The sequence below is a fragment of the Camellia sinensis genome, chromosome 6, assembly GCF_055761805.1.
Source record: "Camellia sinensis isolate YWXY chromosome 6, ASM5576180v1, whole genome shotgun sequence".
NCBI classification, from domain to species: Eukaryota; Viridiplantae; Streptophyta; class Magnoliopsida; order Ericales; family Theaceae; genus Camellia; species Camellia sinensis.
The window spans coordinates 205,539,294-205,565,492 of record NC_138966.1 but is presented as its reverse complement, the minus strand read 5'-3'; the positions used below and the strand labels follow the sequence as shown (position 1 = coordinate 205,565,492).

The window sequence follows — 26,199 nt, the reverse complement described above, 5'->3', positions numbered from 1 at the left end:
TTAATATTTAATTTCCTCGCCGGTTAGCCATGCATATGCCAACTGACACTCCACAGTTGTTGCAAAGGGCATTGCATCGTATCCGCGACGAAGTTAGTCGCATGACCCAACGTTTGCAAAGGTCCTCACTAATGAAGACCGCAAATGAGCGTGCCGAAGATGGGTTAATGGATGATGCACACCAGTACTTCGCCTGGAGCATGGATATTATGTATGAATCTGATATTGAGATGTCAGATGATGATGATAATGAATGAAATTGTTTGGATGAATGACCAAACCATTTATCTTGTAATGGATTTGTAATGCTTATTCTCTATGTTATCAATGAAGGGAAATATTTCAATTGTTTTTGAATAGTTCTTGGAATTCTACAAATAGTTCAATGAATGGATTTGTGTACTTATAAATGTAATGATTTCATAAACTTCAGGTTCATATAACAAATAGTTGAAATACATCCGTAAGCTAGATGAACAACAACATTGTCTTACACTCCAATAACGAAAATGTGTCTTACACTCCATCATAAACCCTAACCCTAATTTTCTCTATTCAGCCTAACAAAACTTCTTCAATCCAACACAGTTAACCCTACTAGTTCAATAAAATATAAACTACCCTTAACAACAACAACTACTCAAAACAAAAACCCTATTAAATCATACTTCAAATTACATGTGCTATATATAGCAATGTTTTCTCAAGGCTGATTTTCTCTTCCTCTTGTAATTCCTGGTGAAAATGATCCGAGAATTCAAAAAAAGTTTGAATTTGGAATTGGAAATAAGAGATCGGATTGGATTGGATTGGTCTTACAAAGATTGGATTGGATTGGTCTTACAAGGGATTTGAAAGTCACTGCTCAACATAAAAACCAGAATAAAAGAGCTCAAGATAAATAAGAGGTGCAACCATAAAGAAAGGAACAAGTCTTTATCATTATACACAAAATTGTTAATAGACAATTCTACTTCAGCAAGTTATGCTGCACAACCAATAAATTCCTCCGCTTGTTCTTTAAACGGTTGAGAATCAACAAACAGAGCATCTATAGCACAAAAAATGAAACAGGCCTCTAGGATCATAGACTCATCATCATGAAAATCCTTGACTTCAAAACATTGAGAAGATCATCCTGAAGGCACACTGCAGCCTGCTTGAATACCTCAACAATTGAATTTGTCATGGTGTTTCCTTGTAAAATTTTGGGGGAGGGCTGAGACCCGATGGCCCCGAAAGAGAAGAACCTAAAGGCTGACCAAGAGGAGTAAGCAAAGATTATTTGTTAGATTGAGCAGGTGACAGACTCAGCATTGCAATGTTTGGTGCTTCAACATCAAATGTGTCGACATCTTGAGGGACAAAAATGGGATCAAATGCAGGGACAACACCTGAGAAGAAATGCAAAATAAATTTGAAACTTGGTTGCCAGACGTGATGAAAAAGCTCACTGAAGTGTATAATCATACTTACAACAAAAGAAAGGCTTAAGAGCAGGAAATATCAGGCATTGAGATGGTAAAAACACAAGTCGTCCACACCAGCCCTTAACATTAAACCCTAAAATTTGACATATGGCCGTTCCCTTCAAACAATTATCTGTCAGGGCCAATGTGGTCGTAGGCAAGGCAAAATCATTGTGGTAGTAAGTAGAACCTACACAAGGTGAATTCATATAAGAACCACATTAACAAAATTATTTCTCAACAACCATTCATTCATTCAATTATTCATCCAAAATTATTTCTCACCTGTAACCTGTGCATATACAAAATTATTTCATTCAATTATTCATTCAATTCTTCATTCAAAATTATTTCATTCAATTATTTGTCACCTATAACCTGTGCATATACAAAATTATTTATCCATCCATTCATTCATTCATTCAATTCGCAACCATTCAATAAAAATATTTCTCCACAACCTGTAGCATTCAATTTTCAATCATATACACAACTTAACTATTAACCGCACATATCAAAGAAAATAAAAATCCATAAATATAGTATAATCTAACAAATACATATACTATCCGAACCAACAATTACAATTCAAACTAAAAAAAAAACTTAATAACAAAACATATCAGCTGTACATGTTTTCCATAAACAAATATAATGTAAATTGCGCCCATGCAAACATCATCAATTTGGCCCAAAAACATCACTGTATCCATGCCAACATTATCAATCTGCAACAAAAACCAGTGACGTAAGCAATCAAAAATGCAGAGCTTGATTTTTGTTTAAACAGAATATGGTTCAATTTATTTAACAAGTCGAGTTAGCTTATGGAGAAGGAAAAAATTAAATAACTAACTCAGATGAATTTAGATGAATAACACAACGAATATACCAATTGATATAGCAAGACTATATTAATAAAAATCAGTCAATGATTCCTTGGAAACAGTAAATGGGACAACAATGGTAGAGAATGGAAACAGTAGAGGAATAAGGGACAACGCACTGCCATAAGGGACAACGTGTGGAATAGAATGCACTGCCATAATTTCCATCCAAATTAACTATAGGTGCAACTCACGTGCCTTTTAGAGTTGTTTTTTCAGGAAAACAAAAAAATATATATATTTTACAAAATCATAGAAAAGGCCATTGTCATTTTCACCACCACCCCTACTTCCCCACCCTCACTGCTAACCCCTCCCTCCCTGCCACCTTACCTCACTTTCCCCTATTTTTGAAGGTTTTTGAAACAAGAATAAAATTCATTCCCTCGATATGGTTAATATCCTGCCCAAAAAAACTTTCTTAGGACCTATGAACCAATGGATTCAGTTCAATTGTAACCAAACCATGACAAGATCAAAAAAAAAAAGAATATATCAGAATGAAAGTAGCAGGAGGCGAACCCGAATTGAAGTTGTAGCAAAAAAGAATATATCAGACAACCATTGTCTGTATTTTATGGTTGCTTCTGTGTTTAATCTGCATTTGGTTCTGGTTCAGTTTTTTATTCAGATTTGGATAGTTCTGCCGGTGGCACTCCATTTTTCTTAACTGAAGCAGTCTTTGTGAGATGATTGTATCAGCCCTTCTCTTTAAACAGCTAAGCAAAGTGGAGCTTGCACTAGAGGAATCTGTCAAGAGCAACATAAGACGAGGTTGTCAGCCTCCGTGGGGGTGGGCCGGGAAGTAGGGGTGGCAGGGAAGGGAGGGATTTGTTTTGTTGGTTTATATACATATATTTATGTATATGGGTATAGTTCAGCAGAGAGAAAGGAGATGAAGGTATTTATGTCAATTTACAAGTATCATTAACAAAAGTTAGCAATGTGCTTTAGTTTACAAACCACAACCTTATTCACATTGATGACTCAGATAAATCTTAAACCTGTGGAGTACAGGCCACGTAAAGGATCCCACTGATCAGGACTATATTGCCAACTCTAATAAAAAATATGGTTAATTTCACTTACCTCCCATGAGGTTTGGCAAAAATACAGGGAGACCAGGGTGTTTTAAAAATAGGCAAGGACCTCCTCTATTTTCTATGGTTGTAGAGATGTTGAACCACAAGGGGTAAACAAGCCATTCTGTAATGAATAAAGAATCAAAAAGCTATTTTGATGTCTTTATAAGGGACTTTTTGTTGGCACTTGCCAGGACATTTTTTTACTTTTGCCAAAGAATGTCAATTGTTTAAAAGTAATGGATGGTTGTGACTCTCTCTTAAAAGAACCAAAATTGCAGTGGAACCTGGAGATACAGGGCTTATGTGTCAGACCATAAAATTTTGATTAGCTGGATGACATTATTGCAAAAGTTACAGAAACAGAACAAGCAGAAAATACATAAATCAACAAACAAGTCTCAGCATAAGAAACATAATACGGTCACATGGTGCATGTACCTCACAAATTGATGCATGAAAAGATGAAGCATCACAACTTTCATCATGCCTTGGTCAATGAAGTGTACCCCTAGTAGCTTCTAAAGCACTAAGCATTTTAGGACTGAATATATGCATTGTATTAGGGAAAACCAGTAGCTTTTGCAAGGTGGAAAAATACAAGGTCAAGAAGACAAGCTCAAGAAAATGGGTTCAAGGCAGAGGCAGCCACTTTCTACAAATACAGCTGAAGATTAGATCTCATACACAGGCTACCTTCCTATCACCTTGAATTGACAGGAGCCCTAGGTAGTGGGGCTTTTCTTGAAGAAAGCTGCCCGAACCAGGCCTAGAACACCAGACTACCACTTAGAGAAATAGATGATAATCTAACGAATGCAAATACATCAAAAGGTAAAGACTCTATATGATCCTGGACTTCATGCAAATTATATCTTCAGAATGATTATTACCTTCTTATTTCTTTTATGCATTGTGTGCATTCTAGTAACAGAAATGATATCAAACAGTGAATGTAAAGGCATGAGGTCAAATCTGTACCTCAGCAGATTCAGAAGTTTCATCCTGACTAGGAAGTTGAAGAGTAACTAGCCCTCCAGCTTTTCTGCTCTTGCCCCTCCCACTAGCTTTACGTAGTATGCTAATGGCATAACTAGAATTATTTTCTTTCCCAAGAACTTTATTATATTTTGGTGCTTCCCAGCCTGATTTTTGACACAACTGTTGAAGAACAGCTTTAGGAATTCTTTGTGGGTCCCCCTGTAGCCATATAGACCACATCACAAAACAAGAAATAGGTATTGTACGGTACAGTAACACAAATAAGCACGACAAGCAAACAAAAACTAAGCCAAACATGAATCGAAAAAGTTGAAGATTAAATAAGGGCTTTCCAATAAACAGAAATAAAAGGTTTGTAAACTTGTACATAAAGAATTATGAGAACATGAACAACATAATTATGCACTATATACTATTCTATCTCCTGCAGCATATGAATTGCAATTGCCAGATCCTATTTTTCTTTTTTATTGTTTTTAAGTTTCTTTTGACGAATAACATGTTCTGAACAATGAAATTGTTTTCAACAACAGAAGTAGAAGTAAAAAGCAATCACAAAAGCAACATTTTATTATGCACCACCAAATATAAAAGTCAGAATCTATTACGAATCAAGTATTGCATTTTCAAGTTTCTCTAGTACACTAAGTATCATCACAACACATTCATTGCAATGCTGATTTTACCTTCTTCCAGATGCCTTCTAGTTTCTCTAAATTCTTGCCACTGGCCAATTCTCTCATCTTCTCTTTCTTTCGTATTTCCACAACTTCAGGAGGCAAAACGTCACCCTGCAAGACATCTCCTAAAAAGAAACTCCCAAGCTCTACATCCCCAGATTCCTCTTCCAAAGCCTGGGCAGGAACACTGACAGGACTTTGTTCAGGTGAAAGGTCCAGTAATGTGAGACCCTTTCCATTTACTTTTGATTCAACTGCAGGTAGAACAGATGCCATGTCACCTTCTTCATTGCACAAAGCAACAGTTTCAGGGTGCTTGGAAGGTATGAAGCTATGAAATGCATCGTCAGACGCACTAAAGGAAGAACTATCATGCCCAGATGCCAAGATTTCATCTGATAGTCCTGTTCAGCAAATTCAAACTGCATGAAGAATGCTATTGAATAACCAAACCACAACAGAATTACTCAAAGGAATTAGTTCAACCTAGGGCAGAAATCTCATGCTTGAGCTTGCGAATAATTTGGCTTGCTTGTTGTTGGCCTTTCTTGTCACCTCTCTCTTTGGCATTTATAGCTTCTAACCGTGCATTGTGGTATTCTTTGACAAGAGAATCATTAGAAACCCTTGGTTTTGGAACCTATCAGGGGGTGGGGGAAAGGAAGGCAATATTAAAGCAATTAAGCATCAAATTGAACATTAAAAGTCACATTATTCAACTGCATTGTGTCAGAAAATAACATAAATCTTACTGGAGGAGAATATCTCATAAAACAAAGAGAGATTATGCTGTTTGTCTGGCTCAGTGTTTTTAAAGGCTCAAGGCGCACTAAGGCGCCGAAGGTCTCTTGGAGCCTAGGCGCAAGGCGAGGCGCGGGCTTTATTGAAGTAAGGCGCACAGTATTCGTAAAAAATAGAAAAATTAATATAGACTAATCATTCATAATACTAAGACAATTTTTTAAAAAATAAAAAATAATCAAGATTCAAGATTCAAGACAAAATATAGAATAATTCTCAAAGCCATGAAAGTGCATATTACATAACATTTCAATTTTCAAAGATCAAATAATCCACATTCAATAAAATAAAAACATAAACACTAAACATCTAAAACAAAAATATCCAACAAATACTAATATATGTTTTAACACTTAAAAACATCAATATCAAAAGAAAGGGTAGATTAGGTCGGTGTCAGTCAATCATCATCCTCAACATCAATGGCAAGCAAACTATCATCTTCTTCTCCATCAGTTGATTTGTATCCCTCAACATCTTCCTCCTCTGTGTCATCTGAGCCCGCTTCCTCTTCATCTATTAATTGAAGTGGAGTCAATGTTGATGATTTAGATATCCTCGGTTGTGCCTTTGAGCGTGAACTTGTTGCTCTACTTGCATGGCTACTTTCTTCTACTCCAGAAGCTCTAGCAACAATGGCCCACGTCAAGCCATCATCATCATCAAACACAGGCTCATTATCTTCATCTGATTCTCCATCCATCCCCTCCCAAGCAACCACTCATTGCTTTCATCAATATTTTGCAAAGATATGGATCAAGAGTGTTGCGCATGTCATACCTAAATCTCAATGTTCTATTGTATTTGACATACACTAAATCATTGAGACGTCGTTCCAATCTATTTCTTTTCTTGCTATGAAGCTGCAATTATTAAAAATATATTAAATTCTATATAATTAGAATAAAAAATATTTGAATTGAACAAAAAATTAGTTAGAATGTTAAATACTCACATGTTCGAATACACTCCAATTTCGTTCACAACCCGATGAACTACATGTTAGGCTAAGGACTTTTATGGCAAAAGTTTGCAAGTTTGGAGGATAAGAACCATATGATGCCCACCAATCAGCTGCGATAATCCACTAGTTAGAAATAATTCTTACCAAGTATTAAGTTTTACTAAAAGTATTACTAAAAATAAACTCTATGAGTCTATAATATATTACCTGGTGCTCTTGTATTTCTTTGCCTAATCGCGACAGACTTGCCAAAAAGACTCTCAGCCTTCATATAAATACTCATCTCATTAGTGATCAAATCTTGAACAGTGACATCCGGGACCAACCTTTGCATGCATTCATAAAACCCATTCATCACTTCATGATCTCTTTGCACCTCTAACCCTTTTGGGTAAAAGAATTCTGGGTTAAGAAAATGTGCAGCTGCATGTAAAGGTCGATGCAATTGAACATCCCATCTTTTGTCAATGATTTCGAAAATTTCATTATACTTCTCTTCTTTCTGATCAAATGAACTTGCAATGCATTCTTTTGCCCTATCCATTGCCTCATAAATGTATCCCATGGGAGGTTTCTTCTCGGTATCAACCAATCTAAGCACTTTGACAAGAGGACCCGAGACCTTAAGGGCAAACACAACAGTATTCCAAAATGAAGGCATCAACAAAGTTTGTGCCATTCTTTTTCCTTGTGGCTCCTTTGCCCATTTGCTTGAGGTCCAGTCTTCGGAGGTGACCATCTTTCTCAAATTGTTTTTTTGTTGATGCATCCTAGACAAAGTCAAAAAGGCGGTTGCAAATCCAGTTTTTGCAAGCTTGATCAAATTCTTCAAATTTGTAAAGCGCCTCATCATGTTTAGCAACGTAGGCCGATTGTAAATGTAGCCATGTACTGCAATACCCCTTTCAAATGTCTTTTTCAGTCTAGGTATCTTGAAAATGTCTTCTAACATCAAGTCCAAACAATGAGCAGCACATGGTGTCCAATACAAGTGTTCATACTTAGCATCCAAAAACCTCCCTATAATGTAACAATAATGAAGAATTATTATTTTCAAGTTTTTAAATTTTAAATACAAAACAAACTATGAGTAAACAATTTTGATGTAAGGAATGAGGAAATATTCTTACCCGCCAACACATTAGCTGCAGCACTATCAGTGATAACTTGCACCACATTCTCTTTTCCAACTTTCCCCACAAACTTGTCTAGTAATTCAAATAGCTTTTGCCCATCCTTTGAATAGCTAGAAGCATCAACCGACTCAACAAACATGGTTCCTCTTGGACAATTAACTAAAAAGTTAATCAATGTCCTTCCTCTCTTATCAGTCCAACCATCTGCCATTATGGAACACCCGTGTTTTGCACAATCCTCTTCATGATACTTCATCAAATCTTCAGTATGTTTCACTTCTTTTTTTAGTTGGGTAACCCGCACTTCATGGTATGTCGGTGGCTTCATACCAGGACCATATTGGCCAATGGCTTCAATCATTGGTCCAAAACTCTCATAATTTACTGCATTAAAAGGGATGCTAGCATCATACATCCACCTTGCAAATCTTTGTAGTGCCCGAGCTCTCATTTCTTTTTTGTAAGGGTCATTTGCATCAATTTTGGTTTGTTTCCCTTTTGCTTGGTCTTTTCAATTTTTCACCACTGATTCAAGATTGGGTGTAAAGTAAACATCCATAGGCCCTTTTCTCTTTGGCGTTTTTGATTTGGATTTGGATTTGGATGAACCTTGGCTACTACTTGTCAACTTGCGGTGTTGATTGACATTGATCTCAACGACATCATCATCTTCATCTTCATCTTCATCTTCCATGTCCATGTTCATGTCATCGAAATCAGGCAACATGTTCATTTCTTCTTTTTGTGTCCTTTTTTTGGACATGAACTCTCTAATCTCTTCTCTTACATGAGGACACTTCGGGCAAGCAGTGACATTCCTATAACCTCCCGCAAGGTGTTGTTTCACCCGATAAACACCTCCATTTGATACTTTACCACAAAAATTACACTCAAACTTGTTTAAATTATTCTCCTCCACCAAATGGGCATATTGCCACGCCGGATCTTTTCTATTACTTTCCGATGTCATTTTCTACTTAGTACTTACAACACAACACAAAAAATAAATAACAAAAAAATAATTTCAGTATAATGAATGTAATGCATGTTATGTGATGAATTAATTAATTAATGTAATGTATGAATCAATTTTCTATTTTTTTAATTAATGATGAATTAATTAATTAATGTACATTCCATTACAGTTATTCCTATGTTACATTCAATTTTCTATTAATGTATAATGTATGTAATTTAATGTATGTAATGTATGAATTAATTAATGTTATGAATCAATTTTCAATTTTTTTAATTAATGGTGAATTAATTAATTTCAGTATGATGATGAATCAATTTCGGTATAATATAATCATAATAAATGTAATATATCTATTTTTTTATTTATGTATGTATGTATGAATTAATTTATTTATTTATTTGTTTATGTAATAATCAGGGTTATGAAAGTCAAATAATTGAAAAAAAAATTTATTTATTTATTTATCATAATCAATTTATTTATTTATTTATTTATTTATGAATTAATTAATTTATGAATTAATTAATTTATCATAATCAATTAATTAAGTTATTTATGAATTTATTTATCAATTAATTAAGTTATTTATGAATTTATTTATTTATTTATCATAATCAAAAGAAAAGAAAAGAAAAAAAAATAAAAAAACAAAAATAAAAACAGATCACCTTCGACGAAGGTAAAAGAAAAGAAAAAAATAAAAATAAAAACAGAGAACCTGCGAAGCCGATCGAAGAAGAAGGAGAAGGGGAGAGAGTCGATCTGCGAAGCTGATCGAAGTCAAACTCAAGCCTGCGAAGTCGATCTCGAACCTGCGAGAAGTCGATCGAAGTCGAGTCGCAGAGGAAGAGGAAGAGACGACTTCTTTTTTTGAACACAGGTTCGTAATCGATCAATTAGGGTTATCTGAGTCCTATTTGTCTCATATGGTACATGGGTCGTAATCCTCTGTGATTACGAGCCATTCGAAAGGTTATCTGAGTCGTTAGATCAGATCTACGACTTGAACACTGAGTCGCGCCTAGGCGATCGCCTTGCGCCTCTCTCGCCTTGATCAAGTCACATCTAAGGCGAGCGCCTGGTTCAATTCGCCTCGCCTAGTACCTGTACAGGCGCAGATGCTGAGCCTCGACTCGCCTTGCGCCTAGGCGCGCCTTTGACAACACTGGTCTGGCTAACAAATGTAAGAGGACTTCCATACAAGCACAATCTCTACTGGACAACCAAAGCAGGAAGAAGAAGCTTAAGAGTTGAAAGACAAGGATACCTCATTATTTTATTGACTTCATAGCAACATTGAAGAATAATCAATGGAATTCTGATATTATGACAGTGGTACAATGACATAACCAACAAAGTACATTTGGTACCTGAAACAGAATGCCATTCCAGCTTTCCAGAATTGAGGCCAATGGGTAATTTTTTGGTGATGCTGTCTTAATATTGTGGTGTCTAGCATGGCTTTCTTTGATCAGTAATCGGCCTTTGTTTTAGACACAAAAGGCACAGGGAATGGGATAAAAAACATGTGGGGCCCACATGTTTTCCCTTGCCTCCTAGTCCCATTCTTTCCCACATTTAGTTGGCTGGATATAGGGTATTGGATGTCCTGATAGACATGCAATCCCACAAAATCATAATATAACTAATACCAGCCCCTAGTACAGATGTATAACTAATATCCCCTCTGCTCTGGATTATCTCCCTTTCTTCATCCAAAGGAAAAAATAATGTACCAAATCTTATCTCATTCTTTATTCCACTACAATGAAACATAATACAATAATTCCATGAATATATAACAAATCCACTGAATATCATATGGCATACCCAAAAAATAACATTTGGGACCGACATTATTAATCGGCCCCCTCATCCCCCTAATTCCATCCCGACAAACAAACATGGACAAGGAGTTAAAAATTGTTGTTTATTCTTTCAATAATTCTAACAATCTAAACCTAGATTAGTGACTGAGGTGCGAAAAGAATCAAAGAAAATAGAATCTAAAGTAATTTCTTTGGGAATAGCAAAAGTGTCAAATGAATATTTTCAGCTGACATGTTATAGGTCTACGATCCAATAGGAAAGCAGGACTATTAATAAATAAGCATCCCAAATTATTATGCTTAAACAAATAACCCCCTGCTAACTTAGCACGTGAACTAAGAGGTAATAAGATTATTTGAGTCCTAAAGCTAGTATGTTTTGTGACATAAGAGCTCTAAATAAAGGAAGCAACGTCAACATATGCCAACTAAAATGTACTTTTTTAGAAATTTTAGGGTTGTGCCTTACCCTCTATAGAAGGATGTGACTTCTCTCTGCTTGAGTGGAAGAACATTAAGTTTTTAGAAGTAAATAACAATCCCACAACCATGTCATTGCTTTCGTAACCAGAGTCTGCCAATCCTTCAAATTGCAAGTAGAAAGACTCCATCCATGATTTGAGAAGATAGTTGTGCGACTTCAAGATGCTATTTTGTTCATTATTCTATTCTTTTTAAAACAAATTGTAATTTTCCTTTTGGGAGCCTCCACTGAAGCTCCAGTGGAACTTTCCCCAACTTCTGGAGTGTATCTTTATCTTTTATTTCTCACAAAATACAAAAGATGGAATATGAAAAGAATTCTTTCTCTGTGATTATTTAGGCTCACGTATTGTGCCTTGCCTATCCAACAAAAGAAACTTGGCATTTGAGTTCAGCACACATGATTCAGGATTATCTACACTCGCATATAAAACAAAAGTTAAACCTCCTTGCACCCAATCAGGAAACTCTCTTACACAGAACATTTGCCTGCATGACTAATTAATAAGAGGGAGACACTAAAGTCACAAAAATGTAAACCAATGATTAATGTTCCTCCAAAAAATTCAATACACATAATTACTTTACGTACCATAAAAAAAATATAAATAAATAAATAAAAACTGAAATTACCTCATCAACTGCATCATCTTCCCAACTTTCGGAAGCATCCTGCAAATGACAGAGAACCATAACATATTCCTTCATAGTGTTGACTACTGTCAATGCAAGCTCTTTGTACTAATATATAATCAGAAATTTTCCAAGCAACAAAAACAGCATGTCTTGGCATTTCCGCACAAATACAATGAAAATCCAAAAGAATATGAAACAGTCAAGGAATAAAATAGCAACTCTGAACTTGTTAAAATTTTGGTGCTCTTATCATCTCATAACATAACAGACAAAGAAAAGGGGTCCTAACAAAGTTATTCAAAAGGAGTTTCATAAGCTTCTAGTTCTCCTGTTCATAAATAATAAATAAGTTTAGCTCACAAAACTACCCCACTCCTGATTTGAGTTGGAGTGTTCCCAACCTTGTGGTTGGATATGTAGAAATTTAAGTAATGAACTAATTAAGATAAGGGCTTGAACCTTTCTTTCTTCATCTTCAATTAAATTACAACTCAATAAAATAGATAGTATTCAGAAACTCTTATACACACTAAAATTCAACTTTAGTCATATTATTTTTTGGACAGCCAACTGAAAAGACTTGTGAAGCTGGTTTATATGATCTTGTACAAGCTGACAATGAGTGAGGTGAATTTTGCCAAAGGATTCTGGGTACCTCTTCTTGTTGTTCCACATATTGCCGGATCCAATCTGCTTGTGATCGCTGGAAAGAATTATCATCATCTGAACGTCCCTTAATTCTAACAGAAATTTTAGGTGTTTCCTCCTCAATCTTATCAGACGAATCCACCACAGGACTCCAATCATCCCGTGCAGTTGATATGATGCTAACAGCACCTCCTAGCATGATTGGATTAAGCAGGATGTTACAACTTATGTTAAAGCACAATTCTCCATGTCCCCACAATAGATTGCCATGAACTTGTAGTTATCAGTATAATAAATTTCCCATTGAAAAGAATTGCTTAAGAATACCTTCATTTGTGTAGAGAGAAGTGCCAGTAGAAAACTTCAATGGAAGCTCATTCCCGGGCAAATTCAAGCATAGCCAATCAAGGGCACCCTCAAAGGTAGTGCCCTCCTGTGCAACACAAATAGAACAAACCCATCAATTTTAAAAGTATCCTTACTAATCCTTTTCCAATAAAATTTAAAAATCACCAAAAAATGGAATAAGGCAACAAATATTGAATAGCACAACCATATAAAAATAAGAAGGTTCACAGCAATGTAATTTATTCAATGAAGATTAGAAAAACAAGAATACAATTAAATAGAACACTCAAATACTGAACAGAACACAAATGATAACATGTGCATATATGTAACAACAGTTTAATTAAAGGGCATATTGTGACCGTAGTCTTTGGTCCTCATGTCATTTTGGTCCCTCATGTCAACTCTCAACAGAAACAGAAAACTCCTTGTGTTTAAAATTTGAAAGGTGTTTATAGTGTATTTCATGGCATAGTAGTAGTGCATAAAACTACCTTGATCATCTTTTGGTGTGTAAACTCGGTCGAATTTAAAGGTCTTTTTGGTAGAACCACCACTCAGGATCCCAAGTTCCCCATCCTTGGCTGCATCGAAGTCCACAACTGTTTCATGCTCAGCTGTGACCTCTGCCTTGCTTAAAGGACGGCATCGGCAAAATACCCTGATGTTTCCTGATATTCATTCAACAACAATAATTAGAACCTTTAAGTTGTGAATGTAACATAACATATTATTGAACTATGTAGGATGATAAACACTGAACATGCCTTTTGCCTCCTGAACTTCGTTATATAGTTTCCTTCTCTTTCTTTGCTCTTCACTGTACTTGACTTTTAGATCCTCACACTGTGCAACTGCAAAGTGATTCCATTCAGATTTATAATGCATGCTTCAAATGCCAAGCCATAGAGTCATGTAAAACTTACCCAAGGACTGAACTGCGAAAACCATTTTATTCATTTCAGGAATTGAATCAGAGCATTCATGTGCTTCGTGAGAGAGTTGAGAATGCTCCTCTTTCATCACCTGTCCAACAGATAAATGACATATATCAGAACTTCATACACATAAAAATAAATTGAGAATATGAAGGTATAAAAATTATGTCCATGTTTCATATGGAGATTACATTAATTACCTTTATCTTCTCCTCTAAATTATTAACTGCTGCAACCCAAAACTTCTTATCATGCTCATACCTGCTAGAAATATTCCTCAGCTTTTCAGCTTGTTTATCCACAGTTTCATCTAAAAGAAAAAGGGGAGAAAGAAGAGGCTAGTAGCAAACATAAAGTAGGTTAACTGCAATGGTTAACTGCCCAAAGCTTTTTTCCTTTTACAGGGAAAAAAGAGGCTAGTAGCAAACATAAAATAGGAAAACAGCTACTAAACAAACCAAACTATGGCCAACTTTTTGGAAGATCTATATGCAAGCCCAAACATTGACTGAGAAAATCCTTCTTTGAAACTATTTTTCAGATACCAAAGCTATTTTAAGACCATAAAATTCATACCCAATTATCAGCTCACTGCTCGAACCCAGCAGCAGCAACACAGAGCCGGCAGCAACCAGAATGAAGAAGCAGCAAGCAACCAGCAACCAGCTACCCCTTCCTTCAAAACAGTAACAAAAATAGCAGCAGCATCAGCATCTAGAATCTTATAAAATAAGCCACAATTACAAGATAAGATAAGTCAAAAAGCAAGAACTATATAATAAGCCACAACTTAAACAATGTAGACTAATCCAAGTGAAAACACCACCTGAACATAATGTTTGAATATACTTACCAATGTTGGTTGTTCCTAATGTCCTAATTTTCCCCCTGTTCCACAACCCCTTCCATGGGTTTGTCTCCTGGGTCTCTTACTATATACTCTCAGTATATCTTGCGCTGCCGCACGTATGACTCCCTCGCCCGCTTCTGTGGAAGCTGGCTGCACATCACCAATGGCTGTAGTACAATCATTTGATACCACCTCCGGCACACCTTCACATACGGCACTAAGCTGTGAAACGCCATCATCCGCTGCATTATTGTCATGGTCTATTGCTTGGCGTCGCCGTCGCCCTCGCCCTCGCCCTCGCCCTCGCCCTCGACCTTTACCCCTACCTGTCCCTCTGGTAGGTGCATGGACCTGGCCCTCCCCCTCCCCGTCAATGTGGAAGTCACGGGTAATGAGTGGATCAACATGGTAGGTGAAGGTTATATGTGGTGTAAGAGATGATGGTGGGGTAGGAGATGAAGGTACTGTGAAAGGGTTGGGTGCGGTGAATGTCGACACAGAGGGAATCATAGTAGACAGACATGTAGTAGACAGTGGTGCTAAGGAAGTCACCGGGGTACCAACCGCTGTCCTATATGGGGGTGGTGACCAGGAGGGGTCCAATATATGGCCATGGTGTGTGGAAGTATGTTCAGACATTAGAGGATCTACCTCAGGGGCAAACTGGGATGTGTAATAGGTACATTCAGGTGGGGAAGTCTGCGGTGTATGCATTGTTGTAGATGGACCATGAGGGGACAGGCCCATGGAAGGCCCCTCACCAAAGTGTTCCATATCGAAATAGTCCGATTGATGTGCATGACGTGCAGTACGATGCGGTGGAGGCATTGATGTCGATGGCATTGATGTTGATGGCTCAGTGGATGGCATATTCGGGTGCGGCATTGATGTCACTATAATATCTACCCCCATATAAGGATCCTCGCCAAAGTGGCCGAAATCTAGTCGGTCACGTCGGTGTGCCTGTTGCAAACCATCGTACAATAACTCCCGTATCTCGGCAATGGCATCCGATTTTTCTCTAGCATCGCGTGTAATATGGGCAGCGTCTGCCATGTGATATGCCCTCGCAACTCTACGAACCTATAATGTAATGGTAGTTGTGTTACATAACCATCAATGCCAAATAACAAACATAGAAAAACTTAAGCAAATGTTGTTTTGGAGAATATAAAGAACTTACCAATCCCTCTAAACTATCCCCGACGCCTTGGTATCCGAAGGCAGCAATGTCACTCGGATTACTAAGTACTAGACGTGTATGACGGCGAAACCATAACATGTATGGGTCCGAAGATGTAAGCATTTCATTGCTCCTCTCAGCATGGACAATGGTGTTGCGTCGGTTGTTCCACTCACCAATAAATGTCTGGTATTCCTTTGCCCAATCAATGGCCATTTTGCCACGCCTATCTCTAAAATGCATAGCCAAGTGGGCGTCAAAGCGATCAGGCACACTCTGAACTCGTCCAAATTGTCTAAGCACCCGGTCGGGGAGATGCCAGTCAATGATATCGAAGCATATAAGTGGCACTCGCGCCATCCATATGTCTCGACCAACGGTACAATACGATGGGAAGCTGGTCATGATGTCATCCTCCGTCCCGTAAGGCTCCCATATGAACTGCAATAGCAATGCAATAATTTAGAGATCTATTCGTACAACGGAGGTTGAAAAACAAAAAAATGGGTAAATTCACATGAACAAATTACAAACCTCCCCCTCCACTATGTAGTCGAACTGGTCCCGGAAGATGACACCGACATTAGTCGATATCACCTCATGGCTGAAGGGAACCCTCCACCTGCAAGCTCGAGAGCCAGGTGGTAACAGCTGGTCGCCCTCCCCTATGGCACGCTCGCCAGCAGCAATGTTCGACTTCCGACTAGGGGCGATCCTGCTCAATCTCTCCCACGCCCAAACCTACAATGAATGATGCCATTATTAATTTATTATAGTAGGCACTTTAGAAAACATGGCAATTGAGTGAGATAAAACTACAAGTCATTGCAACTCACTTGTAACAACACTAGTGGGCCAGCTATCTCCTTCATATCAGCCTTAGTTGCCCGACACAACATCCTGTACAAACATGCCAATGTGGCACCACCCCAGCTGTACTCCAAAATACGGTCAAAGTCTCTAAGTAGTGGCAAAAACATCATCTTGACTATATTTTGTGACTTATCGGGGACGAGTACCCCCCCCCCAATAAGCCACAAAATATAGGCTCGAGCATAATGATGAACCGTCTCATCGAATGCATCATGTGAAAGGTGACGGAAATGCTCTGATATCCATTTCAACTTAAGCGATGAGCCTATGAAGTCTTCTGCTGTAGGTGTTGCTCCTAACAACTCCATACATAGCACTATCAAATCATCCAACTTCTTTCCTGGGTCTTTTCCAGTGACTGCGTGTCTGTCAACCGGTAGGCCAAATAGAATAGCCACATCTTGTAATGTAACTGTGGACTCTCCAACAGGAAAATAAAATGTGCGCGTCTCTATGCGCCACCTCTCCACGAGAGTTGTAACGAGATGGTGGTCCAATCGAATAGGCCCAATTCGATACACCCCGTAGAACCCCGCACGGAGTAAGCAACGTAGGACTTTATGGTCCAAGGCGGTGTCCCATATGACGGAATCAGATCGTCAGCATTTCAATTTCGGCTGATCTTTCGCCTGCACAAGACAACGTTGTGTGTAAAAGACATAATGCTTGTGCAAATGACAATTGAAATTTCATAATGAACCCATCTTCTATTAACTAAAACAGTGGGTGAGATAACCAACATTTTAATGGTGCATAGTGCGTAAGTGGTGTAAATGTACAAAGATAAATACATACAGACACAGATTTGCAGTGTCATGACATAGAAATAAAAGGCTCCATCAAAACTAATATAAGTTTTAGAATGTTTGGTATACTTGTTAACGAAGTTGGGTTGTACCCTTCACTGTAGACTGCAATGGGGGTTTATGTGGTTTTCAGTTAAATTAGAAGGGCGTAAAATATAACTAAGCCGTCATTTCATCATTGAGATAAGAATTAAATAAGTTGGGGATCAAATGAATACAATGAAAAATTACAGACTAATATAACATATAATGAATATATTTTGAAGAGTTTAAAATCCTATATTAATGCAAGTTGTTGTAGTATGAAATAAGTTAAAAGTTATTTAAGTAAACGAACAATCTAAAATACTCACTTTGTCAATAATTAATATTGTTTGTATTCTAAACTCTAAACTCTAATTGATGATTATCAACTTTCTTTGATACTCTAGTCATTAATATCATAAGCGTGAACTTAGGGTAATTGTTAAACTTGATGATTATCAACTTTTTAACCTTTTTTTTTTTTTTTTGGTTAAGCTAGCAGTCCATTTAATATAATCTTCTTCGTTCTCTCTCTATGGACTAACGTTTACAGTTGGGGAAATTTGTCTAAACCATTGAAATGTCCAAATAGGATGATCCATGGACTAACATTTACAGTTTCACATTATATTACGTAACAACTACAGTGTTTGTGTAGTATTCAAATATCGATTACAAGTAAATAATTCATACCGACTCACGTCATATCGTATCAGCTCGATGCTGATGAGTCAATAATGGGATCTCCTCTGCTAAATGAGTCATAGACCTGCACAAGTTTTCATATATGAAATCGATGTCCGATAACAAGATGTTTGACAATAGTACATACATATGCTGACAAAATTAGAATACGACCTGACAGTATATCACAGGTATACAAACTGCAACAAGTTAGGGAAAACAAAAAGAAATGGTTGCCTGGAAAAATTTCTTGATAACTAAAAAACAGTTCACCACCTAACAAAATGTGGCTACGCATTGAATATTACATGCATTTATATTGGTGATTAGTAATTCATTTCACATTATTGTGATAGGAGATAAGGTACACATGGTACTTGTGAGTTTAAAGATATTGTCAGCGCGTTGTCACGCCAAAATTATGACATGAAAACCCATGCTTTAAGTAGATTTGAAATCCACTACTCAAACTTTTTAGAACAACTAAGCATTTACCAATATGTACTAAATTTAAAACACATGATTGAATCGATAAAATGGTCTTCCCTCACGTAATGAATGTTTGGAAACTAAAAAAACAATTCATGACGTAACAAAATGTGGCAACGCATTAAATATGACATGCATTTATGTTGGTGATTAGTAATTCATTTGACATTATTGTCATAGGAGATAAGGTTCACATGGTACCTATGTGATAAAAGTTATTGTCAGTGTGTTGTCACGTCAACCTGTATGACATGAAAAAACATGCTTTCACTTTAAAGGAGCTGTCATTTGGACAGGAAAGAAGTACGAAGGTTTGAAGAGAGTTTTATGTAGATTTGAAATACATTAGTCAAACTTTTTACAAGAACTAAGCATATACGAATACGTAGTAAATGTCCGAGAAATGATTGAATTCATAAAATGGGCCTTCACCCACATAATGGATTTTGGAAAAAAGATTTAAAAAAAATTAGTTTCCCACATAACAAAATGTGGCAAAACACACATTGAATATAAACTGCATTTATATTGGTGATTATCAATTCATTCTGTGAATATTTTCATTTTTCTAACATTAGATAAACTAGTGTCCATCGAGGTCAGGACACAATCGACCATCAACGCACCAAAGTTTGCACAATCCAGTGCACAAAGGACACTTGCAACAACTAAAGCAATTGAAGAGATTTGCCACATTTGACCAAATCTATGTCATTAGTAATTGAAGTCGTAAATACATTATGAATTTACTGAATATTGATTCATTGAATATTACATTGACTCCAATTCAAAGAAAGTAGCGTGGAACTAATATATAAAGAAAACAAACAACTACTGTCGAATCGATCAGATTCTCGCTGGACATTTTCTCTTATCATGCCCTCTTTGCAAACACAAACTACAATGGTGCAATCCACTTTGTCTGGAAGTATCCATTTCGTTGTGTATGCGGCTATGTTGAGGACGACCCGTTTTAACTTGACGTTGTCGAGCTGGAATAGCAAGCAAAGTTGGGTAATCATTGTCAGGCCAATAGTGCTCGTGCGGCATGGGCCTAAACTTCTGCTCGAAGATACGCTTGTGGACTTCCAACCTATACTCTGGTGCAACGAAAGGAAAAGGGTCCTCGCCCAAATCTGCTGTCACAGCAAGCATGTGGGAACATGGCAAGTGAAATAATGTGTACTTCCCACATGAACAACTCGGTGGTCGGAGACTAACTATTTGACGAGCACTACCCCTCATCCCATGCGGTGCTGTCCTCACCTCATATTCCCCTATTCCCCTATAGGAAAAATGTATGTACATGGATTAATATGCATATATGTTTAAATATAGACTAACATCAATGATCGACGAGTGCAAAATGTTAATGTGTAGTGAATTCGGTGCATCCAATAAAAATTACCTATTAATCGGTACCAACATATGCACATTCGCTTTAGCTTGGTGCTCGTCAATCCATCGTTGAACATTAGCCGTGTACAAGTGACCCCGATGGCTCGCATTTTCAGCAATGGTCCTGCCCTCGTCAAAATATTTCACGAGCCGATAAAAAGTTATCTCAACCGATGCTGCAATGGGAACACTGCGTGCGCCTTTCAATACACCATTGAAGCCCTCTATATGGTTTGTCGTCAATATGCCCCAACGGCAACCACCATCATGGCACAATGTCCAATGAATAGGGTTCATCCGTCTAAACCACCGTTCAGCATTCTTCTCGAGCTTGTAGATATCGTCCATAATCTTGTTAAACTTCCGCACTTGCCGTGCAGAACCAGCTCTCCACACAAGATCCTTCGCTACTGTATTGCCGAATCTTTCATTGAAATTGCTACATACGTGTCGCAAGCAATACCTATGGTATCCTCTTGGTTGAACTGCTGGATTGTCCCAAATTCTTGACACAGCACTAAGCAAAGCTGTGTGTCGATCGGATATCAATGTGACCCCCTCTCGGTCACGGCACACATGTCGCCTATGTAGAGTAATGAACCAACCCCAACTCTCGATCATCTCCTTGTCAACAACAGCAAAGGCAAGAGGTACAATCTTGTCCGCAGCAGTCACTGCAGTGGCCGCAACAATCTTCCCTTCGTATTTCCCGTACAAGTGTGTGCCGTCAATGCATATCACTGGACGACAATACTTGAAGCCTTCTATTGCAGGTTTAAATGCCCAGAGCACATAGTTCATGTACATTTCAGTTCCGATTGAGGTAGCGTGCAAATTCGGAATCATGTCCCACATGACAACTGTGCCTGGATTGAATGCCTGCAATGCAGCCATATATCTAGGCAACCTTCGGTACGACTCGTCCCAGTCACCAAACACCATTGCAACTACCTTCGTCCTTGCAAGCCACGCTTTCTTATATGATATAGTGAACTGAAACTTCTCCTTCACGACCTCAATTATGGTAGCAAGAGGCAATTCTGGTGATATCTGCAAATACACATTATATTTGAATACCTTACAGTCATAATGAAATCATAAAAACAATAATGTATCCAGCATGGCACTTACCGCAATTTGTGCCTTGATGAAATGAGCAATGACCTCGAACTTGAGGTTGCAATTGTCCCTATTCATTCTAGGGTATACACACTGATGCGGCGCTTCGAACCTTCTAATTTGAAAGAAATCTTTGTCTTTCAACTTCGTTGCCCGAACTCTCCAGTTGCAGCCGTGCTTGCACTCGGCCACCCAACTGTTTCCTTTGGATTCTACGACCTTGCATTCTCGATTGCGCTTCAGGTTATACAACTGAACAGCATGCACTAGTCTTTTCTTATCAGTAAATATCATTCCTTTCTCTAAATTAGCAGTTTCGAAGTCCCACTATGGCCAACGTTCGACAACATCACGGCTAGTGATGGAACCATCATTGTCGAAATGCAAATTATGGTAGAAAGGGATATGGACATTTGTGTGTACCTCCTGCATATCATGATGCCCTCCAACCTCGTCATCACCGGAGTCATTGTCCGCACCTTCCCATGCGCCATCCAAATCTTCCACGGAATCTTCATCACTAACTCCAACCTCGTCAAACAATGGCACTGTATCATCGGAGTATGCATAATTTTGTACAGCCATCTCCGGTGTACGTTGAACATTACAAACCGGTGGACATTCTTCATTCCAGTGGGGATATGGGGTTGTAAGAACCATCAGATTATACGTTGTTGGGGCACTTGGACCTGCTCCGGCATTGTAATAACCATCTAGGTTCTGTGATGCATTTAATTGATTGTAACTCTGAGAATGATTGAATGGAGGGTAATCTTCAGGGAACATGTGTGCAGACTGTATAAGTGTATTGTCAGGGGATTGCGATTGTGTCAACATTTGAGTGAATGTCCCACCCACTGGAATTGGCATCACTGTGCCACCAAAATTGCTCTCCTTCTCCACATAGATTTCCAAAAAATAATCAGGGCCTAATTTATGTGGGAGCTCTAAAACATTACTTAAGGTCTCATTATCTTTGATTGGCAGCAACCTATACTTCCCTCGACATGGGAGTCTACATTTAAACTCTAATCGCATTATTTCCCCATGCGTACCAACCTTCGGCACCATCATAGCCTGCAACTCGGCCAATGTTATCCCCCTGTGCACATTATACAACCCCTGAGGTTCGATGTCGTAGGACACACCTTCATCGCGATTGCGCAAAATCTTTCCACCCCAATAGAACATAATGCTCACAACTTCCACACCTACACTTTGCATTCAAAGTAACTCAATTATTTCTAAATAATAAAGTAAGAACATTTGAGAGCCAACACCACATATATTACACAGGAGTGCCTTTAGGCATGGGTCTGATGGTATTACAAAATATTTAAGTGGCATATCGACATGAACATGGAAATGAAAGTTATTTGCTCCATATATAATAGCATCCTACATGACTTATATTTCTTGTATTATTTAGAAGGATTATCTATTTGTACACAGGAGTGCCTTTAGGCATGGGTCTGTTGGTATTACAAATTATTTCTTGTATTATTTCTTGTATTATTTAAAGAGGTTATCTTTGCAACTTCGTAAAGTAAATGCCAGTCAAACAGATGTCAGATCAAGTGCAAATCAATGACACATAGACCCTTTAAACTTCTTTTGACTAAAAATCAACACAAGAATTAAGACCAACAAAAAAAGATTTTTCGAGACTTTATTGTGATAACAAATTAGCTACCAATTGTGCTCGTAGTCTAGAATCCATTAACGAGCAATGCACCGATTGTTTATTTTTCCATGCCTACTGTTACAAGAATTTCGCAATTTCTTTTAATATATTTTTCTTAAAATGGGAAACCCCTTTATCCAACTAAGCATTCATAACACTCAACATGTTCAAGTAATGAACTATTGAGAATTTATTAACATCAATAAAAGTTTTTGTTTTTTTTCTTAAATATTTTCATACACTTACAAATCCTTTTGTTATTTCTCATGTTTTCAAAAAGTTTGAAAAGTTTCCAATTCTATTTTCATTTCCAACCTAACCGAAAGAACGTACGGAAACGAATTTTTGATCCTATTAGAGAAGACGGGAAAGTTATCACATTTTAATAACAGCATTTGATTTCTTTAACATCAATTTATAACCCAAGTTTGACATCACATATGCATACCCATACAGTACCATCGAACAAAGTACTAGCCAAAATTAACAACAAACAAAGAAAAAAAGAAAAAAAAAAACTTACTAAAAATAAAAATAAAAAGAAGAAAAAATGCTTATTTTTTATTTTTTAGTGAAATTTTTTTCAGACTTCTCATAAATATTAAAATTTTAAGTATATTTATATTAGGTGCATCAAAATAAATAGATTTTTAATTAAAATCTAAAAAACAATCAAAAATAGATGAAGACAAAAATAAAAGCTCTTTTTTTTAAAAAAAAAAAATCTAAACTCTATTAGAATGTGTGTATTTCTTAAATTTAAATTTATCACAATAGTACCTATAACCCTGTGCAAGGCATGGGCATTTTACCCTAGTATCTATATATCTGGCCCTAAAGGTTGGACTCTATCACAAAAATATGGTTTTACCATAAAATTGTATAACATCAGTAACAATTTGGAGATTTAAAAGGTTGAATTTGGATATTTTAAAGGTTTGGAATCACTAGGAACTCCAATGATGTGTTAAAAATACCAAGTAAAATAGATGCACTACTTGAAATTGACAAGTTCAGAGTTAGCGAGTTAGCAAAACTCTTGCATCAATTCGAAGAGAAGATCAAAAGCTTTCACGAGGAATTTGCGTTAAGGATGTGGTCATACTAGGCGGCTAATAATGTCACAACTTGGGAATTTCATCAAATATTTGAGTTACGAATTCGATTTTAGATTTATGTAAAATTTTGTAGAAATCCCTATAATTAGGTAGATAATTGTAGAATTTATTCATCATAAGGTGGTGGAAGGATGTAGATAGCTTTCATACTACTAGATCATTGAAATTTATACATATGTAGACTATTAATTAAAATATATAATAGGCAATCATTTGGTTATAAAATGGAAGAATTAGATAGTTTCCACACCATTGTATTGTTGATATTTGTATATATATGTAGACTATTAATTGAAGATTTGAAGGCCAAAGGCATCATTTGGCCAAACTAACAAAGCAATGGTAAACTCTCCGTACTTCCAATTCAAACTTTACTTCTTGTGAACTTGCTATTTTCAATTCAAACTCTCTCTACTTCCAACTCAAACTCTATACCATCCTGAAAGTCCATCAGGGTGGGTACCACATGCACACAAACCATGGAAGGCCATTGCCTCCCTGCCTAGTATATATATATATATATATGGGTTCATTTTATGAGACATGAACTACCTTATCTAATTTTCAATTTTATGCTCACAAGACATATGGCTATTCATTTACAAAAATTTGATTTTTAGGATTTTGATCTTTTAGGTGTATATATAAAATTTTGATTTTTATAAAATTTTGATTTCTAGGTGTATTACCCTAGTATATATAAAATTTTGATTTTTTAGGTGTATTAGCTTATGGCCAAACGTGGGTTGTGTATACTTGTAAAAATCTGTGTGTAGTGTGCTCAACATCTCCATTGGAGATGCCCCAAGCAAGGATCCTAATAATGAGCCAAGGCCAATAGCATTGCCCCAACTAGGAATGGTGTAGGAATAGAACACCACAAATCCAATCCCACTCTACTTCATTGCTATTCCTACTTTTGTTCTACAATTTTGCCCTATATTCCCAATACATTTCCAAACACACTATTATGTCTCAATATTTCAATATTTCAAAATTCCACTACATAATTCTATAAATTTTTAAAGCAGAATTTCCACTACATATGTCTCAAGATTAAAGCAGAATTTCCTGCATAATTCTATAAAGTGATGGCAAGAAGAAGTTAAATTGACTAAAAGAAATAGATGCAAGCACAAACATACATACATACATATAGTTGGGTTTTGAGAGCATGTAATCATATAATTTGAAGAAATAAAAATTGGAGGAAAAAAATTTAAAAAAAGCAATGACCTTCTTTTGAGTTTGAGCTACTTTTCTTGATACCTGAGTTTTGCACATAAAGATTCGATATCAGTATACAAAAACTCCTCCATCTCTGTGTTTTTGTTTTTATCACAACATAGAAAGAGAGAGAGAAAGAGAGAGGTCTTGTTGGGCTAGGGTTTTTTAGGGAACTGACGAGAGAAAGGGAGAGTGGTGTTCCTGAATCCCTAATTTTGAATCAAAAGTTTACAACCCTCATTTCGAAATTTAAAATCCGAAATCTGAATCCCTAATTTCGAAATTTAAAATCCCAAATCTAAAATGAAAACCCTCATGTATGCGATACAACCTGAGTGAGGGAGAGTGGTGTTCCTCTTCGTCGTCGGCTGAGTGAGGGAAAAGAAGATCGGCTGAGTGAGGGAGAAGAAGATGGGTGCGATATCAAATACGGCTTTCGTAAAGTTGAAAGGGAGAAGGGGGCCGTTTTGTTTGTAATGAAAAGCGTTTTTAATTAAAAAAATATTTGGTCAAAAAACGGCTTTTATAAAACCGTTTTTAATTAAAAAAAAAATTTCAAAAACCGCCTTTTCTAAAACCGTTTTTTATTAAAAATATTTTTTTGGTAAAAAATATTTATGTTGTAAATATAAATTAAAAAAAAATTTAATGTAAAAACGGTTTTACCAAAACTATTTTTAATTAATTCAAAATTAATTAAAAATTAAGTAAAATCGGCTTTTGTAAAGCCATTTTCTGGGTTCAAAATTTATTATTATTTTAATCAGAAAATACGATTTTTCAAAAACTGTTTTCTGAAAAACGGCATTAGAAAAATCGTTTTACCCTATAATGGGAATAAAGTTAAAAACACACCCTAAAG

The 26,199-nt window shown here is 36.7% G+C and overlaps 3 protein-coding genes across 21 annotated transcripts; all 3 read right to left on the bottom strand.

Moving 5' to 3' along the window:
- Positions 1-917: 917 nt before the first annotated feature.
- LOC114287452 (DExH-box ATP-dependent RNA helicase DExH7, chloroplastic) lies at positions 918-19,011 on the bottom strand. Of its 17 annotated transcripts, none has more exons than XR_014333832.1 (15): positions 14,736-15,550; positions 14,459-14,558; positions 14,083-14,143; positions 13,871-13,970; positions 13,712-13,798; positions 13,439-13,615; positions 12,924-13,029; positions 12,604-12,788; positions 11,946-11,984; positions 5,607-5,760; positions 5,127-5,524; positions 4,420-4,638; positions 2,879-3,106; positions 1,477-1,659; positions 918-1,394 (listed from the first exon to the last, which is right to left on the bottom strand). XR_014333832.1 is itself a non-coding variant. In XM_082875903.1 (13 exons), the coding sequence occupies exons 6-13, from the start codon at positions 13,445-13,447 to the stop codon at positions 2,063-2,065; spliced, it is 1,245 nt and encodes a 414-aa protein (XP_082732029.1). In that variant the 5' UTR covers positions 13,448-13,615; positions 13,712-13,798; positions 13,871-13,970; positions 14,083-14,143; positions 14,459-14,558; positions 16,752-16,789; the 3' UTR covers positions 1,984-2,062. The 17 variants fall into 17 exon arrangements, 8 of the variants coding, with proteins under 8 accessions (XP_082732029.1, XP_082732032.1, XP_082732028.1 ...); XR_014333834.1 differs by having other exon boundaries at positions 14,083-14,146; positions 14,736-15,337; XR_014333828.1 differs by lacking the exon at positions 2,879-3,106 and having other exon boundaries at positions 14,736-15,799.
- On the bottom strand, positions 6,141-9,034 carry LOC145793166 (uncharacterized). Its single transcript, XM_082875914.1, has 3 exons — positions 7,093-9,034; positions 6,877-6,995; positions 6,141-6,784 (listed from the first exon to the last, which is right to left on the bottom strand). The coding sequence occupies exons 1-3, from the start codon at positions 7,835-7,837 to the stop codon at positions 6,605-6,607; spliced, it is 1,044 nt and encodes a 347-aa protein (XP_082732040.1). The 5' UTR covers positions 7,838-9,034; the 3' UTR covers positions 6,141-6,604.
- A 457-nt stretch (positions 19,012-19,468) lies between the features above and the next one.
- LOC145789267 (uncharacterized) lies at positions 19,469-25,832 on the bottom strand. Of its 3 annotated transcripts, XM_082875913.1 has the most exons (5): positions 25,669-25,808; positions 25,347-25,379; positions 21,321-22,519; positions 20,200-21,239; positions 19,469-20,076 (listed from the first exon to the last, which is right to left on the bottom strand). In XM_082875913.1, the coding sequence occupies exons 3-5, from the start codon at positions 21,600-21,602 to the stop codon at positions 19,638-19,640; spliced, it is 1,761 nt and encodes a 586-aa protein (XP_082732039.1). In that variant the 5' UTR covers positions 21,603-22,519; positions 25,347-25,379; positions 25,669-25,808; the 3' UTR covers positions 19,469-19,637. The 3 variants fall into 3 exon arrangements, with proteins under 3 accessions (XP_082732039.1, XP_082732037.1, XP_082732038.1); XM_082875911.1 differs by lacking the exon at positions 25,347-25,379 and having other exon boundaries at positions 25,380-25,832; XM_082875912.1 differs by lacking the exon at positions 25,669-25,808 and having other exon boundaries at positions 25,347-25,481.
- Between the last annotated feature and the right edge of the window lie 367 nt (positions 25,833-26,199).